The 18,100-nt window shown below is 39.8% G+C and overlaps 1 protein-coding gene across 2 annotated transcripts in view; it reads right to left on the reverse strand.

The window, feature by feature from the left end:
- FCHSD2 (FCH and double SH3 domains 2) overlaps window positions 1-17,463 on the reverse strand; it is a 284,199-nt gene extending 266,736 nt beyond the window's left edge. The window contains exons 1-2 of one of the 2 annotated variants that reach the window (XM_046015694.1): window positions 16,953-17,463; window positions 15,125-15,222 (exon numbers count right to left, since the gene is read on the reverse strand). In XM_046015694.1, the coding sequence (XP_045871650.1) occupies window positions 15,125-15,222; window positions 16,953-16,973 (119 nt within the window). In that variant the 5' untranslated portion in view covers window positions 16,974-17,463. The remainder of the gene's footprint in view (window positions 1-15,124; window positions 15,223-16,952) is intronic. The other variant, XM_046015695.1, reaches the window with a different exon arrangement.
- Between the last annotated feature and the right edge of the window lie 637 nt (window positions 17,464-18,100).

Genomic DNA, 18,100 nt, shown 5'->3' on the forward strand with positions numbered 1-18,100 from the left:
TGGACATGGTAGGCACTGAAAATAGTGTGCCACCAAATATTTAAAATAATCCCAAGTGAAAGACATCTGTTTTCTACTTTCAAGAAAACTGAATCAAGCTAAAAAACCAGGGAAATGATGGTCCTATGTTCCATGGGATTCCTACAAGATCTAATAAAGGCTGAAAAAATATGCTTGGAAATACTAGGAAAATTTCCCTTGATTTCAACTGCTATTATCAAATACCTTTAGAGACAGTTTCCAATGAGAGAAAGAACTTAAATTTTAAAGTCAGGCATACATCCAGGTTCAAACCCAGTTCTTCTATTTCTTAGTTCTGATCCTTGGCAAGTCACTTAACCACTCTATGCCTCACTCTCATCTATAAAATGGGAATAATAATTACAGAAAGCATAGCTGTTGGGAGGCTTTTAGATATAATTAATGCTCAGCAACAAGTGTTGACAAGGATGTGGAGAAATCAGAACCCTCAGATTGCTAGTCAGAATGTAAAATGGTATAGTCCCTTTGGAAAACAGTCTGGCAGTTCCTTGAAAAAACACAGAGTTAATGTATTACTCAGCAATTTGACTCCTAGGCATACAGTCAAGAGAAATGAGAACACATGTACATGAAAAAACCTGCACATGAATGTTCATAAAAGTGTTAACTTGTAATAGCCACAGTGGAACAACTCAAATGTCCAACAACTGATGAATGGATTAATAAAATGTGGCATATCCAAACAATGGAATATTATTTAGCAAATGAAGTACTGATAGATGTTACAACATTGATGAACCTTGAAAACATTACACTAAGTAAAAGAAGTCAGTTGCAAAAGACCATATATTGTATGATTCCATTTACATAAAATGTCCAAAACAAGTAAATCTATGGAAAGCAGATTAGTGATTGCCTAGAGCTGGGCAAATGGGGGTAAAATGGAGGGTAATGGCTAAGGAGTGTGAGGTTTCTTTTTATGGTAATGAAAATGTCCTGAAATGGATTGTGGCAATGGATGTACAACTTTGAATATACTAAAAGCCACTGAATTATATACTTTACATGAGTGGATTACATGGTTTAAGAATGGTATCTTAATAAAGCTGTTAAAAAATTCCTGTGGTACAGAATACACTTAAATATTGAATATCCAAACTCACACATCTAAAAGCAGAGGATAAATCAGGAGTATACAGATATTACATATGTGTAAATACATAATGTTACTTATGTATTTAAAGACAGTTAAATATCTTCCTCCAATACATCTAAGAAATGGACTTTTTCTAGCCATGATGAATTAAACTGATACCAGACCAGCCCTCCTTGGGTAACATCTATGAAACTAGACAAAATCTATGACTCTACTATTTGCAGGAGTGAAACCACCAGCAGTACTGGCATACCACATCTGCTCCAGCTTTCTGCCTGGGACACTTTCCCAAATGCATCACAGGGAAGTGAAGCCTAGGCCGAGCATGAAGGTCTCATGAATGGAGAAATCAGAGTTCTGGGCTAGCAGAGTGGCTAGAGTTTATATGACAGGATACTGGAGAGCAGGCAACAATGCAGAAAGGGTGGCCCCAGAAATCTGTATGGGGTCTCCTTGGGCACTGTTGGCTGAGAGTACCAGGCTACACATAAGCCAGGGTGAGACTCCATGAGACCTAGAACAATCACTGCTGCAGGCCTGAGAGCTGAACATACAGCAGAAGCTGCACACTGCTAGGAGACATCAGAATTTCAGTTCGGCCAGAGTGGAGACATTTCTGCACACCCTGGGCACTCAGGCTTTCAGTGGAAACGCCAAAATTCAACACTCTTTAAAGAAAGACAACATAATTAAGACTTCCTATAATGCGCCATCTACAAAGTCCAAATAATCAAAACTTACTAGGTATGAAGATAAGCAGGAAAGTGTGACCCATAATCGGGAGGGAGGGCTGGAAGCAGCCAATAGAAACAGATCACAAGAAGACTCCAATGTTGGAAACAACAGCCAAGAGCTTTAAAATAGCAATTATAAATATGTTCAAGCACTGAAAAGTACAGTATCAAAAATGAAAATTACACTGGATAGGCTTAGAAACAGATTGAAAATTACAGAAGAGGGGTGCCTGACTGACTCAGTCAGTACAGCATGTGATTCTTGATCTAGGGGTTTTGAGTTCGAGCCTCACACTTGATACAGAGATTACACAAAAATAAAATTCTTTAAAAAAAAATTACAGGGGGACCTGAGTGGCTCAGTCAGTTAGGCATCCAACTCTTGATTTTAGCTTAGGTCACGATCTCTGGGTCCTGGGATTGAGCCCCACATTGCCTCTGTGCTCGGTGGGGAATCTCTTTGAGGATTCTCTCTCACTTTCCCTCTTTCCCTCTGTCCCTCCCCCTGCTCATGTTCTCTCTCTCTCCAGTAAATAAATAAATCTTTAAAAAAATTTTTTTTAATTACATAAGGGCCAATGAGCCAGAAAACAAATCAACAGAAACTATCCACTCTGAAGAACACAGATTATTATCAAACAGTATAACATATGCAAATCCTTGGAACCCAAAAAGGAAAGAAGAGAAATGGAGCAAAAAAAAGTATTTGAAGAAATAAATAATGGCCTAAAATTTCTCAGGTTTGTTGAAAAACATCACCTATGGATTCAAAAAGTTCAGTGAACCGCCAGCAGGATAATTACAAAGATACCATATTAGTCACATCACACTTCCCAGAATTCAATATCCTGGAAAAATTACTTTCCAAAAATTAGGGTAAAATAAAGACATTTTCAGAGAAGTGAGAGCTAAGAGAATTGTCACCAAAACTCATTAGAATCACTGAAGCAATTCTTCAGCCCAAAAGGAAATGATACCATCCCTTCTGATGGAGGCATAATACTCCACTGTATATATGGACCATATCTTCTTTATCCGTTCATCCGTTGAAGGGCATCTTGGTTCTTTCAACAGTTTGGCGGCTGTGGCCATTGCTGCTATGAACATTGGGGTGCAGATGGCCCTTCTTTTCACTACATCTGTATCTTTGGGGTAAATACCCAGTAGTGCAATTGCAGGTTCATAGGATAGCTCTATTTTTAATTTCTTAAGGAACCTCCATACTGTTTTCCAGAGTGGCTGTGTCAACTTGCATTCCCACCAACAGTGTAAGAGGGTTCCCCTTTCTCCATATCCTCTCCAACACTTGTTGTTTACTGTCTTGTTGATTTTGGCTATTCTAACTGGTATAAGGTGGTATCTCAATGTGGTTTTGATTTGAATCTCACTGATAGCTAATGATGATGAACATTTTTTCATGTGTCTGTTATCCATTTGTATGTCTTCTTTGGAGAATCCCATAACATTATTATAAAAATTTTTTAAATTAAGAAATCTATTCGGTACTTAGTGAAAGCAAGGAAAAAAGTGTTCTCTATCATGCAACAAACATTTGTTTATAAAATTCAAAATTAGTGTATTAGTATATTAGTACATTGTAATTAGAATATTTGTACTATATCTTTTACAGCACTATAGGCAAGATAATATTAATGGAGAAGAATTAATAATGTATACTGCACATTAAATATATCCAGTTGAAATATTAAAACAAAAAGTTTATATAAATAAAACTACTGCAAAAAAATTTTTTTTAATTTAAGAAAAAAAAGGAAATGATACCAGACAGAAACTCAAAACTATGTTACTGGTCTGGGGGAAGAAAGAAAAGTCAAAATTGGTAAATAAATATAAAAGACTTTTTTCTATGTCTTAATCTCTTCAAAAGATAACTGTGTTTAAAGCAAAACTAATATCATATTATGAAGTTTATAAAGTATGCAGCACAAAGTCTGGGATGAAGTAATTAGAATTGGACTTCTTGCAAGTGCCTTAGGTGGAGAGGTATAATATATCTAAGTATACAGTGATAAATTAAAGGTGCATGGTGTAACACCTAGAACAACCACTTGAAAAACAGAAAGAGATACAGCTAAAAATGCAAGAGAAGAAAAGGCAGTACTAAAAAATATTCAATTTGCTCAATACAGTTAAGGAAACTATTACATAAAATACCTCTATGGCAAAACAGAAAACAACTCCCCCATGGAAGAAGTTGGCTTATAATGCAAAATACATTTTACCACAGAAACATTTCAAAATAGTACTATATTTAAAATTTTTATTTAAAATATTTGAAAATATGACTATAATGTAAAACCTTTGGATAAAGTGAGCTAAAATAAAATTTGAGGCTGGACAGAAATCTAACCACCTAATATGTGTACTTGTTTCAGAATTTTAAAAAAAATCCACAACGCAGAAAGAAACACAGTAGTACACAGAGCCTGTTTCCCCAACTCTGAACTATAATCAGCTGAAGATCTGTCATTCTAAGAAAAGAAGTTTATAAATCGAGTATTCTTAAATTTGTACATACTAGAAATAACCTGCAAAGTCAGTTAATATAAAAATACATAAAAATAACTTCACTAAAAATTAATTAAAAGCCAAATGCTTAGCAATTCTGAATCACCTAATTTTAGTCTTCAGAGTAGGTAAAATTCACGGGACTCAAAATTCAAAACATAAAAAAATGGTATGTAATAAAAAGTCTCTGCCTCTTGCCCCCATTCTCCAACCACCAAAGAGGGAAAAACAAGTACCACTAAAATATAATCAAGAAGTATAATGCTCCCAGTTGTGTCCTGTGGAACCACAGACATGGTAACACTTTTCCTAACACCAGAAATAACATTTTTTTTTGAACTGGGATTATGTCAAATTTCACAAAACAGAAAACATCTGGATGACAACAGATGTGAATGCAAAAAAAAAAAAAAAAATCAAATGGAATGTTAAAATAAAGCATACCAAGGAATACTGTGAAGACAAAATAAGATGAAATAAAACTATCAGCTAAGGTTCTATTAAGTCAGTCCTGACCAGCACATGACAGGAAATCTGCAGCAATGGAACAAAAGACGGGGTTACAAGTTTCTGTGCCTAGTTCCCAAATTAGTCACTGAAGAATGGACAGCACAAACCATACTTAGAAACTAACTCCTGCTTATGCATCACATCATTCCTGAAGGCTGACACCAATAAAACAGAATGGGATTTGTGAAATCCAAATGAACATTCAAAAAATTTACAAAGAAAAACATAAACTTACCACCACAGGCTTCCTCAAGTACTTTATATTTCCAAGACTGAATTGCCAATCCTCAATTATTAAGGGGCAAATTATTCAGCTAGGAGTAATTCTAGCTCTTATTTCTCCTTCTCTGCTTTCAGTTTAGCCACTTCACTACTTACTAATGCTTTCACCTGAGAAGTAAAAGAAGTTCAGCAAAACCACAACTGCCTGGAGGGCCCTTGGGCCACTATTTCTCTAAATTATCAGAAGACCATAAGTGGTGAGATTTTTTAACCACTTCTGTGTTGCTAAGAGGAGAATACTAAGAGGCCACTGGCCTATTGGGCCATTACCTATGGCAAATATAAAAACCTACTCCTGACCTATGCCTCTGAATTCAAAAGAAGTTGGTAGGAGGGCATACAAGTGTTTTCTAAGGAATTCCTTATTCCAGCTTTATCTTTCACAATTAAACCCCAACACATTTTTTACACTTTTATGGGAAACACTAGAAGTAACTTAGAAATTGGTCCCTACGGCAAACAGGGCAAAACAGTAATGTGGAAAAAGCCATATCACTGCCACCAAAAACTTATTTCTTGCTGGCAAAGACCACCTCTCCAAGAATATAATCATATTCCCAGCCTCCTTTGCAACTAGGCATGCAGAGGCAGATGAACAAAACTAAGCCAATAAGATATAAAGTCAAGTCTGTTGAGATAATTTCTGGTAGAAATTATCTTCTCAGAGGAAAGAGGAGAAGAAGAGAGGGGAAATTTGCATTAAAGATAAACTGCCCTTCTCTCCTCTTCCTCCACTAACATTGTTGTATAAGATCATCATGCTTGGAATTGCAGAAGTCATACAGCAATAATGAGAAGAATCATAATCAACACACAGAAAAATAGAAGGTACCAAGGACTACTGAACTTAGTGAAGGAAATTCTTAATATTACTTGAATAATTTATCTTTAAGTCTCATTGCATTTTTAACTTACCAGTTAACACTTTAGGGGATAAGTCAGTCACAGACCATAATTCTAAATTGGTGTTCTGAATTACTTAACATAATCACAATCCACGAAAGACAATTATCATATGATCTCCCTGTTATGAGGAAGTTGAGATGCAACGTTGGGGGTTTGGGGGGTAGGAAAAGAATAAATGAAATAAGATGGGATCGGGAGGGAGACAAACCATAAGAGACTCTTAATCTCACAAAACAAACTGAGGGTTGGCAGAGGGAGGGGGTGGTTATAGACATTGGGGAAGGTATGTGCTATGGTGAGTGCTGGGAAGTGTGTAAACCTGGCAATTCAAAGACCTGTACCCCTGGGGCTAATAATACATTATATGTTAATTAAAAAATAAAAATATTTAAAAAAATAATAATCACACTCCACATGCATTCACTGAGCATCTATTATGTCACTATACAAGAGAGCTTTTATATGCATTACTTTGTTTCAATTACCAAAATAATCCCATAAGATATTATAATTATTACCATTTTATAGATAAGAGACATGAGGCTCAGAGAAGTTTAAGTAACTTGTGGTGATTTAAGGTCAAAGTCACACAGTTAATAAGAGATTAAGACTAGGATTCATACCATGGTTGCATGCCTCTTAAGCTAGTGCTCTGTTCAAATCTATAAATCTATAAATCATTAAACAACTTCTCCTGCAGTGGGTTGCAATAGCCATCCCAACGAGAACCAAATCTTCATATTTTAGGAGCACATAAGGATCTATGAACAGTGGCTTATGAGTTCATAAACCATTAAATAGCAATAGGAAAAAGTATTGTTAAAACCCTGACTCTTTCAAGTAGGCATTGGTCTGTGGCAAAAAGTTTTAGTAAACAGATTCTTTCAAACTGTATTTCCCTATTTCCTCCTCTGCCTAGATAGTACCTCCTATGCTTAGCCTCCCCCCTCCAGAACTGACCATAATGTGGAAGTATATATTTAAAATGTAAATTCATTTAGTCAGTTAAAATTCCATGTTATCCTTTCATTTTAAAATCAGGTGATCTTGGGGCACCTGGGTGGCTCAGTGGGTTAAAGCCTCTGCCTTCAGCTCAGGTCATGATCTCAGGGTCCTGGGATCGAGGCCCGCATTGGGCTCTCTGCTTGGCAGGGAGCCTGCTCCCCCTCCCACCCCCGCCTGCCTCTCCGCCTACTTGTGATCTCTATCAAATAAATAAATAAAATCTTTTTAAAAATAAATAAATAAATAAATAGAATAAAATCAGGTGATCTTTTTTTTCCCTCTCATTCAAAGATGTTAAGTACAGTCCTATTTGATCTTTTTCCATGCAGTCCTATTTTTAAAAGTTTTCCCCTCATGATTTACATCATTTTAAGTTCTCATCTGAATGAATACTGGGGCACCTGGGTGGCTCAGTCAGCTAAGCATCCAACTCTTGATTTTGGCTCAGATCATGATCTAAGGGTTGTGAGATCAAGCCCTGAATCAGGCTCCATGCCCAGCTTAAGATTCTCCCTCTCCCCGAAACATATGAGACTCTTTATTACAGGAAACAAACTGAGGGTTGCTGGAGGGGAGGGAGGTAGGAGGATGGGGGTATTGGGTGAGGGCATGTAATGTAATGAGCACTGGGTATTATATAAGACTGATTAATCACTGAATTCTACCTCTGTAACTTAAAAAAAGTTCTCTTTCTCCCTCTCCCCCTCCCTCCTTCTAAAAAATAAATTTTTAAATTTTTAAAAAAAGGAAGAACACTGAATTGAGAGGCAATTTACAATTTTTGAATGAATGAAAAAAGACTTTCATCTGAAAGAATGAAAAAAGATTAGCTACTTCCAGTTTTCATATCAAAAACACTGATTCCAAGACACATTATGTTCCACTAAGAAAAAATGCTGCCAACTAAATTGATACAATACCCTACCACTTACAATTTTTATTTATACTTATTGAAAGAGTGCTTTAAAGCTTATTTAGTCATATTTTTTAGGATATATTACTCTTGCACATAATTTTAAAAAGATAAACTGATGCATAAACTGGTCATACTCAGGAGTCAAGCTCTTCTGAACCACTGTTCTGAATCAATCATTGATACTTATATTTTTCCACACAATGTCATCCTCTGCACCATCAAAAGCCCAGCTGACCCAACATTTGTATTCCAACCATTAACTCTGGGGATTTTCTTTCAAGCCTGCCAATAGGTATTCAAGTTCTATGCATGAAGAGACACTGACAACTACATCAAAGCCAAAGCCAACTCTAAGATGTATCTGGATTTCAGAAGAATGTAAAAACAAAAACAAAAACAAAAAAACTGTGCTTCTTAGAATTAATGAAACATAAAAACCTCCACTGTTACCTTGAATAAGACAACATCCCTCTTCCCAGGCTCTAATTTCCACTAACAATAGCAGCTACCAATGTTGAAGATCTACCATGCTCAGCATTTCGTGTATCTCATTTAACTTTTACAGAAAAGCAAAAAAGGTAGGTACTAAACTTATTTTACATATATGAAATATGAGGCTCACAGAACCTTAGTAACTTGTCCAAGATTACCCAACTAATAATAAGTGGCAGAGTTGGGTTTCAATCTCTGGTCTACCTTCAAAATCCTTATTCTTTCCACTGCTTCAGTAACTCAAAATTTAATGTGTGTCTGAATCACTTCAGATTCAGACTGATTCTTCCAGAGTGGGAAAAATATAGCAAATACTTTATATATTTGCAAATCAAATAACTTACACATATAGACGTACATATACATATAAAGAACTCTTATAATGCAATAAGACAAATAACCCAATTTAAAAATGGGCAAAAGGTCTGAATAGACATTTCTCCAAAGAAGATATACAAATGGCTAATAAACACATGAAAAAATGCTAAATATCACAGACTATTAGAGAAATGCAAATAAAAGCCACGACAATACCACTTCACACCCATTAGGATGGCTATAACCAAAAGACAGACAATAATAAGCATCGGCAATGATGTAGAGAAACTGGAACCTTCATAACATGACTGCTAGTGGGAATATAAAATCGTGGAGCCACTTTGGAAATCAGTTTGAAAGTTCCTCAAAAAGTTAAACAGAGTTATATGACCCAGCAATTCCACTACCAGATTCATACTCAAGATAAATGAAAACATAAGTCCACACAAAAATTTGTACATGAATGTTCAAAGGAACATTATTCATAACAGCCAAAAAATTATCAACTGATAAGAAGGTTATTAAATGTGGTGGTACATCTATCCAACAAAGTATTATTCAGCAATAAAGAGGAATGAAGTACTGATGCTATAACATGGATGAACCTTGAAAATATGCTAAGTAAAAGCCAGTCACAGAAGACCACACACCGTATTATTTCATTTTTACAGATTCCATTTCTATAGAAAAAGAAAGTAATTGCTTAAGGCTAGAGAAAATTATGGAAGTGACTGCTAATCAGTACAGAGTTTCTTTTTGGGGAAGCAAAATGTTCCAAGTTTAAGTGCTGATGGTCATACAATCCCATGAATATACTAAAAACTTTAAATAGGTTAATTGCATGGTATATGAATTATATATCAATACAATAAAACTTTTTTTAAAAACAGTCTAGACCAGATTACTTCTAAGGTTCCCTTCTAGACATAGCAGTCTCTGAGACAATGAAAAAATTCTCAGAGCATCCATAAATAGTCAAGAATCCAATCCCCGGTGAGTCCCACAAACTTACAGTTTATAGAAGGTAACATATAGTACAGTAATTCCTCACTTGAGGTCACTAGACCTCCAGGTTTCTACAAAGAAAAGACAGGTGCTTTTTAAGCTAGTTTCCATTTTTTGGAACATCTGTGAGAAACCATACACTCAGCCTTCTCTGAGGTAAAGTTTCATTTATCTTTGCCTTTGTCTGGATTCATGTTAGTAGTTTTAAAATACTGATTCAAAGTTGATTGACAGCTTAATGTATGAAAAGTTAAAAGTAAGAAAAATTATTAGTTAAAATGTACTATTTGATAGGCAAAATGTTTCAAGAAATGGGACTTATGATGATTACCTTGATTAAAAGCACGGATAATACAGAGAGATGGGATCGTGCACTAGACTAGAAATTAGAGAAATAGCATTTTTTTCTCAGTATGATTCACTTCATCTCACTGTGCCTCAGTTTCCATTTTCATTGACAAACATGACAGTGTTCAACTGACTGTAAAATTCTATGGTTTTTTCCATATTATATAATGACCTAAAAATGTCTGCTAAGAAGGTAGTTCTTTATATTCAGGATCCCTGCAAAGAACTTTCTTTATTGACTCTACTTAGTACATAAGAATAAACAGTATGAAATATATAATATTTATAAATAATATATAGGCTGTAGTATTTAGAAACTTATAAGTGGTTTTAGAAAGCAAAGAGAGAAAAAATAATAATAATAAACTAAAAAGAAAGTAAAGTTTCCTTGTCTGTTGCTGACAGCAAAAGTCAACAGGAAACACTTCAGTATAAAATCTCCCCAAAGCGGGGCGCCTGGGTGGCTCAGTGGATTAAGCCGCTGCCTTCGGCTCAGGTCATGATCTCAGGGTCCTGGGATCAAGCCCCACATCGGGCTCTCTGCTCCGCAGGGAGCCTGCTTCCTCCTTTCTCTCTCTGCCTGCCTCTCTGCCTACTTGTGATCTCTCTCTCTGTGAAATAATAAATAAATAAAATCTAAAAAAAAAAAAAAAAAAAAATCTCCCCAAAGCATGGAATGTCCCTGATTAACAACAAATGAGTTATCTTTCATTCTCATATTTTACTCCCAACACACCAGCTTCCAAATACATCTCTGGAACAAATGAACTGAAGCAGGGGAGGAGAGCAAAGGAAAAATATTGTATCATAACTGGTTTCCTCCCTTCAAAATTCCAGAAGATGAGAAGGGGGGGAAGGGAGTGGAAACCAGCCATAACCCAGCATGAAATTGTCTATTTACAGCTTAATACACTACATATCCTATTACATCTCCTTCGTATAACTTAATAATTATTGTGGTCTTTTAATTTTTTGCTCTTTTTAAAGTCATAAAAATTTTTCTCTGCCTACTAGTAATTTCTTTATATTAAGAAAAGCTATTTGCACTTTTTTTGAGTGAATTCACACTAACTTAAATTGAGCATAATACTGGTTGAGGTATCGATGAGAAAGACTACTATTTGTGGGGTGTTGGGAAGGAAGGGGATGGGACCCTCAAAAAAAGAAAAGCAAAGGCATCTGGCTGGCTCAGTCCGTATAGCATGTAACTCCTGATTTCCAGGTTTTGAGTTCAAGTACCACACTGAGGGTAGAAAGTACTTTAAAAAAAAGGTGGGTGGGGGGGACAACAAGCAAGATCTTTTACAAGATAATACATATAAAAACTTCAAGTTCAGAGATTGCTAATGAATTTTTTTTTTAAGATTTTATTTATTTGACAGATAGAGATCACATGTAGGCAGAGAGGCGGGCAGACAGAGAGAGAGGAAGAAGCAGGCTCCCCGCTAAGCAGAGAGCCCAATGTGGGGCTCTATCCCAGGACCCTGGCATCATGACCCGAGCTGAAGGCAGAGGCTTCAACCCACTGAGCCACCTAGGCAGCCCTTGCTAATGAATTTTTAAATGTCATTCTTCTTACTAGGACAGACCAGAAAAGCCAAACTACCCCCTTTCTCAAGCAACTAAAGTTATTAAGAATATCAAGGGTATGCAATTTTCAACTTGCAATTCAATATTATCATTGAAAAAAAAATCAGAAACACAAATTCACCTATTAGGAGGTAATAATACAGTATTCTGATCACAACTACATAGGAGTGAAGGAATTCACTGAAATAATTTAATATAGGGGCGCCTGAATGGCTCAGTGGGTTAAAGCCTCTGCCTTCCACTCTGGTCATGGTCCTGGGGTCCTGGGATTGAGCCCAGCATCAGGCTCTCTGCTCAGCGGGGAGCCTGCTTCTTCCTCTCTCTCTCTGCCTGCCTCTCTGCCTACTTGTGATCTCTGTCAAATAAACAAATAAAATCTTTAAAAAAAAGAAAGAATTTAATATTTAATATAAAAGAACATATATCATTTGAATAAAGAATCTACTAATTCTTGGAACACCAACAATCTATGTATTTATATATTATATGTAAATATAGATATACTCAACATCAAATGGTACAATATGTTTTAAAGTGCCCACATAAATCAAAGCATAACACAAGCCCAACAGACAACACTCTAGCACCCTACAAACAGAACGATAAAACATTTCACCTAAAAACAAGTAAGGCACACTTAAATATAACCAGTTATATTCACTTAACAATTCTGCCAGCCTAAACAAAGGGTACAAAGACACAAAACTGAATTAAGACTTACCCCCTGACTTCAAGGAATTCACATGAGGGGGGAAGCCAAAAGTGCGTGCAAAATCAAAATCCTCTGAGATCACAGAGATCAACAAACTTGCAAACTTAGTGGCAACCAGAATTTGCCAGGTGAAAAAGTGGGATGAAGGGTATTAACAGGCAAAGAAAACGGCATATTTAAAGGAATGAATGTACAGAGCACAATTAGATAACCAGAAGTCCTGAGTGGCCAAGGCAAGGGGAATAAGAAGGAAGGATGAATAAGCATGAAATGGCAGTAATTACATCAGGAAAGGAAGCTTGTGGCTAGGTTGCAGAGCGCTATATATGCTACAACAAGGTGTGTAATCTTTATCTAGGAGGCCATAGAGAACACAGGATATAATAAACAATGTTTTTAGAGAGCTAACTGGTGGGGCGCCTGGGTGGTTCCATCGGTTAAGTGTCTACCTTCAGCTCAGGTCATGATCTCAGGGTCCTGAGATTGAGCCCCAGGTCAGGCTCCCTGCTCAGCAAGGAGTCTGCTTATCCCTCTCCCTCTGCTCCTTCCCCCTGCTCCTGCATGTGCACACTCTCACTCAAATAAATAAAATCTTAAAAAAAGAAAAGAAAAGGAAAAAAAGCTAACTGGTGACAGTGTGGAAGACAGACTTTAAAGAAGAGATTGAGGGGTAGAAGATATGAGAACACTATTGCAATAGTTGGGATAAAATTGCAATAATGCAAGTGAAATGTGATGGCGTCGGCAATACTAAAACAAATAAATAAAAGTAGCAGAACAACCTATATGAACGTAGCAGTGATTGTGTGTCCCCATACTTGACCATAAGCTCTGGTACTAAGGTATAGGCAGTAAGGGAAAAAAAGAAAAGAATGTAAACAAGAAGTCTTTAGAAGATATAATCACAGGGCTTAATGACCACTGACCTTAATACCCCAGAGAAGCTTCACTTACTAATTTGGCCTTACAAAACTGCTTCCAAAAATTTATTACTTTCTTCATCTGGAGATTGCTACTAAAATACCGTATTTCACTTAATAGACATTTAAAACTTAATTTATTATTTTTTTAAAGATTTTATTTATTTGTTTGACAGAGGTCACAAGAAAGCAGAGAGGCAGGCAGAGGTGGGGGGGGAAGCAGGCTCCCCGCTGAGCAGAGAGCTAGATGCGGGGCTCCATCCCAGAACCCTGAGATCATGACCTGAGCCAAAGGCAGAGACTTAACCCACTGAGCCACCCAGGCCCGCTAAAACTTAATTTTTAACCTTACGAAGAGCTTCAGGTATTTTGCACAGGAATTATTTAAATCCAAAAATTCCCCTGTGGCCACATGAAAAACAAAAAGAAACTAATGCAGAATTAAAATAGAATACTTCCCAGTGAGAAAACAATGATCTTAGTATATTCAAGTTTGGATAAGACTAAATTTATATGCCCTAGTTAGAAACCCTGAACAGACAGGAGAAATAGTCACAAGTAGTACCTAAATTAAATACGGGACAGGAAAAAGGGAGCTCTTTAAATTAAAATGTTTGGGGGGGGCGCCTGGGTGGCTCAGTGGTTTAAGCCGCTGCCTTCGGCTCAGGTCAGGTCATGATCTCAGACTCCTAGGATCGAGTCCCGCATGGGGCTCTCTGCTCGGCAGGGAGCCTGCTTCCCTCTCACTCTCTCTGCCTGCCTCTCTGCCTACTTGTGATCTCTCTCTGTCAAATAAATAAATAAAATCTTTTAAAAAAAAAATTAAAATGTTTGGGCTCCAAACAATTCAGCTATCCAAACACATAATTTTATTATAACAAAACATAGATCATATTTTTCATGAAGTCAATATGAGGTTATGTACCACATGAGAAAGAGGCAACACATAAAGCTTACAGACCCAATGCCAATTGGATAAATGTGTTACTAAAAGGAAATAAGAATTGTAGCCACTCTGTTTCAACATGCAACTTATCTTCCATCCTTTATAAAAATATATTTATTGAGCTGTCAATTTGTATTACAGGATTGTTAAAACAGTAGTGTTTCTTTCAGTAAAATGAGTCATGCTTCCCTTTATAAAGATACTGATTTTCACAATGCTGGCAAGATGGCTTATTTATTTAAAGTTGTCTTGATTACGAATACAGGTAACTTAAATGACAAAATATGATAACATATTTCCCACTAAATTTAATGTTCAAAGACAAAACTGTATTTGTCGTGTTCTAAAAAATAGTGCCAGTGTACAATTGTCTGAGGTTGACAGGCTCCCCCCCAGATATTAACTATTAACCAGAGGTGTCAGTTTAAAAATCTCTGTGAAATCATTAAGGTCAGTAAATGTTACAATTCAGTGGAAAGATTATTTAAATAAGAATTTTTACTTTAATAATTATAATTTGACTAATAATTTTTAAGAGTCTTGTTTTTTCATGATAGTATATGTAGATTATAGGTTCCGCCACTAAAGTAAAAAAAAAAAAAAGTTCGTATTGTGTTAGTTCCAGTTATAATTCCTAGCTGAGTCAAAGCTCTAACAACATTAACGCAGGAAATCCAAAAGGAAATTCCATCATCAGTTCCTGGGGCTTGGTAATTCAATGGTTCTTTGAAACAAAGATATAAAAGTTCTTATACTATTTACTATAACCTTACCTCATATCTTCAAGTAAATCACATTCTGCTTGATGTTTGGCTTGAAGTTTTGTCATCTGCTCAACTTGAGTGTTTTTCAGTTCTTGTGTAACTTTCACCTAAAATATACCATATATTATGAAGGCCTTACTGCAACTTTAATAACAACAAAGTCATTACTTAAGCAAAATACTTAATAGCTGTCAGAATATATACCTCTTGCTCGTTTCTCCCCTAAAGGCCATAAATCCATTACTAGTTACCTAATTTTGTTTCCTCAGGACACAATGAGAAATCTAGCCAAATATCCTGAAAGAGGGTAAATGAAAGTAAAAGAGTATAAAAATTACAGATTAAAGAAATGCAAAGTAAACTGCCAGTCATTCCTTTTCATGCACAAGCTTAATACATATGTAGTAGTCTTCTTAGAGTTTTAAGAGTCTGTCTTCTATTTCTTCCAAAAAAGATTCAAAGATCTCAACCACCGGGAGAGGTGAGCTGAGTATAGATGACAGACGTGAGTATAGGAATGCCTAATATATAATGGCCAAAATTTACACAATCATGAAATTATATGCATAAATTGACTACATAAATCATCCCATAATGGCTGCGAGAAAGCACAGTCTCAGGATGCCAGCTCGCTGACAGCGCATCAAATCACAATCTCTTTCTTACAAAGGAGAAAGCAAAAGTGACCTTCCAGCATATGCAGTGCTTTTAAGCCACCCCAGCAAGCCGGTCCCCGTGGCGGCTCCACTTCAAACAGAACAGCAAATGCAAGCCGTCCAGTGCTTCGCCAGCCAGGCCCGGACCCCAGGGTTCCAGGTTACAGTGGGCCTGGAATCCCCGCCGCCGCCGCGGAGCCGGGCTAGCCGGGAGGGGTGGGAGTACATGTGTGAAAGAAAAGAGGCACTTAACTGGAGAAACACGGATTAAGAAAGAGAAAAAGAAGAAGCAGACGCGAGCGAGTTAGGCATTCGGCAAATGTTTGCCCACGAAGGGAGGACAGAACAACCTTCTCCACCCAATGCCCAGGGTAGACATTCAGTAACCATTCGCAGAATTAAAAAGACAAGGACACAGCCTCAGCCCTTGAAAACGCTGGGGAAGAGGGCAGTGAAACAGTTCTCGAAGGGCGCAGCGGGGGGAGCCGCTGACACGCCGAGAGCACCCGTCACTCCCACCCCAAGCCCAGATCGCGGTGCACACGCCACGCACCGCCCGGTTCTCGCTCTACAGGGACAGCACCAGCCTCCCGGCCCCCTAGCTGGAGGGGAGGGGCAGGACGGGGTAGGGGGGCAGGCTTAATTTCTTGTTTTCCCCTGGGGTGGGGGGCGGTGACTAGTCCAACTTCTTTTCGGCCGCCCCGTGGGAAAGGCAGGCCGAACCTTAACGCTACGCTGGAAACAAATTCCCTGAAAATGATCAAATGGGCAAGGGTGGCGACAAGCAGCCGGAGGGCTCAAACCTGGCGCAGACTAAACAATCACACAAGCACAGGCTCTGAGAAGCTGCAGGGGCTCCCCGCCTCCCCTCGGTGCAGCCCCGAGAATGCACTTTGCAGCGAGCAGCACTGCCATGCGCGCGCACACATACAAATGCACACCCGAAACTCCTGTGAAATGTATGAGGGTCTCCCGTGCGGTGAAAGGGACGAGCCCCGGCAGCACCTTCATCGGAAAGACACCTCATCCGCGTGGCCCCCGACTGAAGCCAGCGGCAACTCGGTGACAAGCCCGAGACGACGGCGGTCACGGCCCCTTAGGGAAAGGGGGAGGGGGCGCCCCAGCCGCGTCCCTTGTACACATCCCTCCCAAACCGCAAAGCCTCCCAACTGCACCCTCACCTTCCTCGGCGGCGGCTGCATGATGCTGAAGGGACATCAATCCTCCCCCCGACGGCGGCGTCAGCTCGGACGAGGAGATGGGGGGCCGTGAGGAGGGGAGGCCCGGCAAGCGTGTGTATGTGTGTGTGCGTGTGCAAGGAGAGCCTGAGAACGAGGACTCGCCCGGCAGGGAGCAAGGCAAGGCCGACAGGCGGCTGGAGGACCCGGGTCGGACCGCGAGTGTGAAGAGAAGGAGGAGGAGCTCCGGGAAGGCCCGGGGCTCCGGCGGCCCGGGGGGTGTGTGAGGGAAGGAGGCGGAGACCGCGAGGGGGCGGGGGCCCAGGAGCTGGGGCGCAGGGTCTCCGAGCGCGCCGAAAGGCTCTAGAACAGCAGCGTTGTCCCGTTCCCCGCCCGCCGGCGCCGCAGCTCCTCGCAGACGCGGCCTCCCGCCCCCACTCAAGCAGCCCAGCCCTCGCTGGGCCCAACGCCCCCGCCCGGCCCGGGAAGGTGGAAGGCGGTGCCGCGCTCTCAGCTTCGGCTCCTCCACTCCGGCCGCGGGAATTTCCGGCCCCACCGTGTGGCGCAGCGCCCCACTCCGGCGGCAGAGGGGACAACACAGTCCAAAGCGAGGTTCCAGGGGCTGGGCCACGCTGTAGAGAGGGAGCGTGGCCGCGGCGCGGGGCTTCGGATCTCGGCGGGGGACGTGGGGGAACTAACGGATCGGTCGGCGAATAGGAGGGGTAGAAACACTAGAGGAGCGCGAAAATCCCCCCGTTGTCTCCGAGAGTGGCACGTTCCAAACGCCTCCAGTGCTCCCTCCCCCACACCCAGAGCCAGACGGGGGCTTCACGCGCGCCTTCCCGCCAGCCAACCGGGCGCGCGCCTCCGATCGGGGCCGCGCACGTGGGCGGGAGAGGGCTCTGCGCCGACGCACGCGCACAAGCCGCCCCCGCCTCCTGCGGGCTTTTGGGCTGCAGTGCTTTTGTGTGTGTCTGTGTGTTGGGTTGCGGGGGACGAGACTCAGAGTGAAGTTTTTACTGTACGCGAAGGGGTGCCTGTGGCAGTAGGAGAGTTCCACTTCTTTCCGGTCTTCCAACACCCCTCTCTGGCGAGCGAATCCGCTGGCCAGATAGGCAAGCGTGAGGGGGCGAGCATCGACAAGTTCTTCC

This window comes from Meles meles, chromosome 8 (assembly GCF_922984935.1).
Source record: "Meles meles chromosome 8, mMelMel3.1 paternal haplotype, whole genome shotgun sequence".
NCBI classification, from domain to species: domain Eukaryota; kingdom Metazoa; phylum Chordata; class Mammalia; order Carnivora; family Mustelidae; genus Meles; species Meles meles.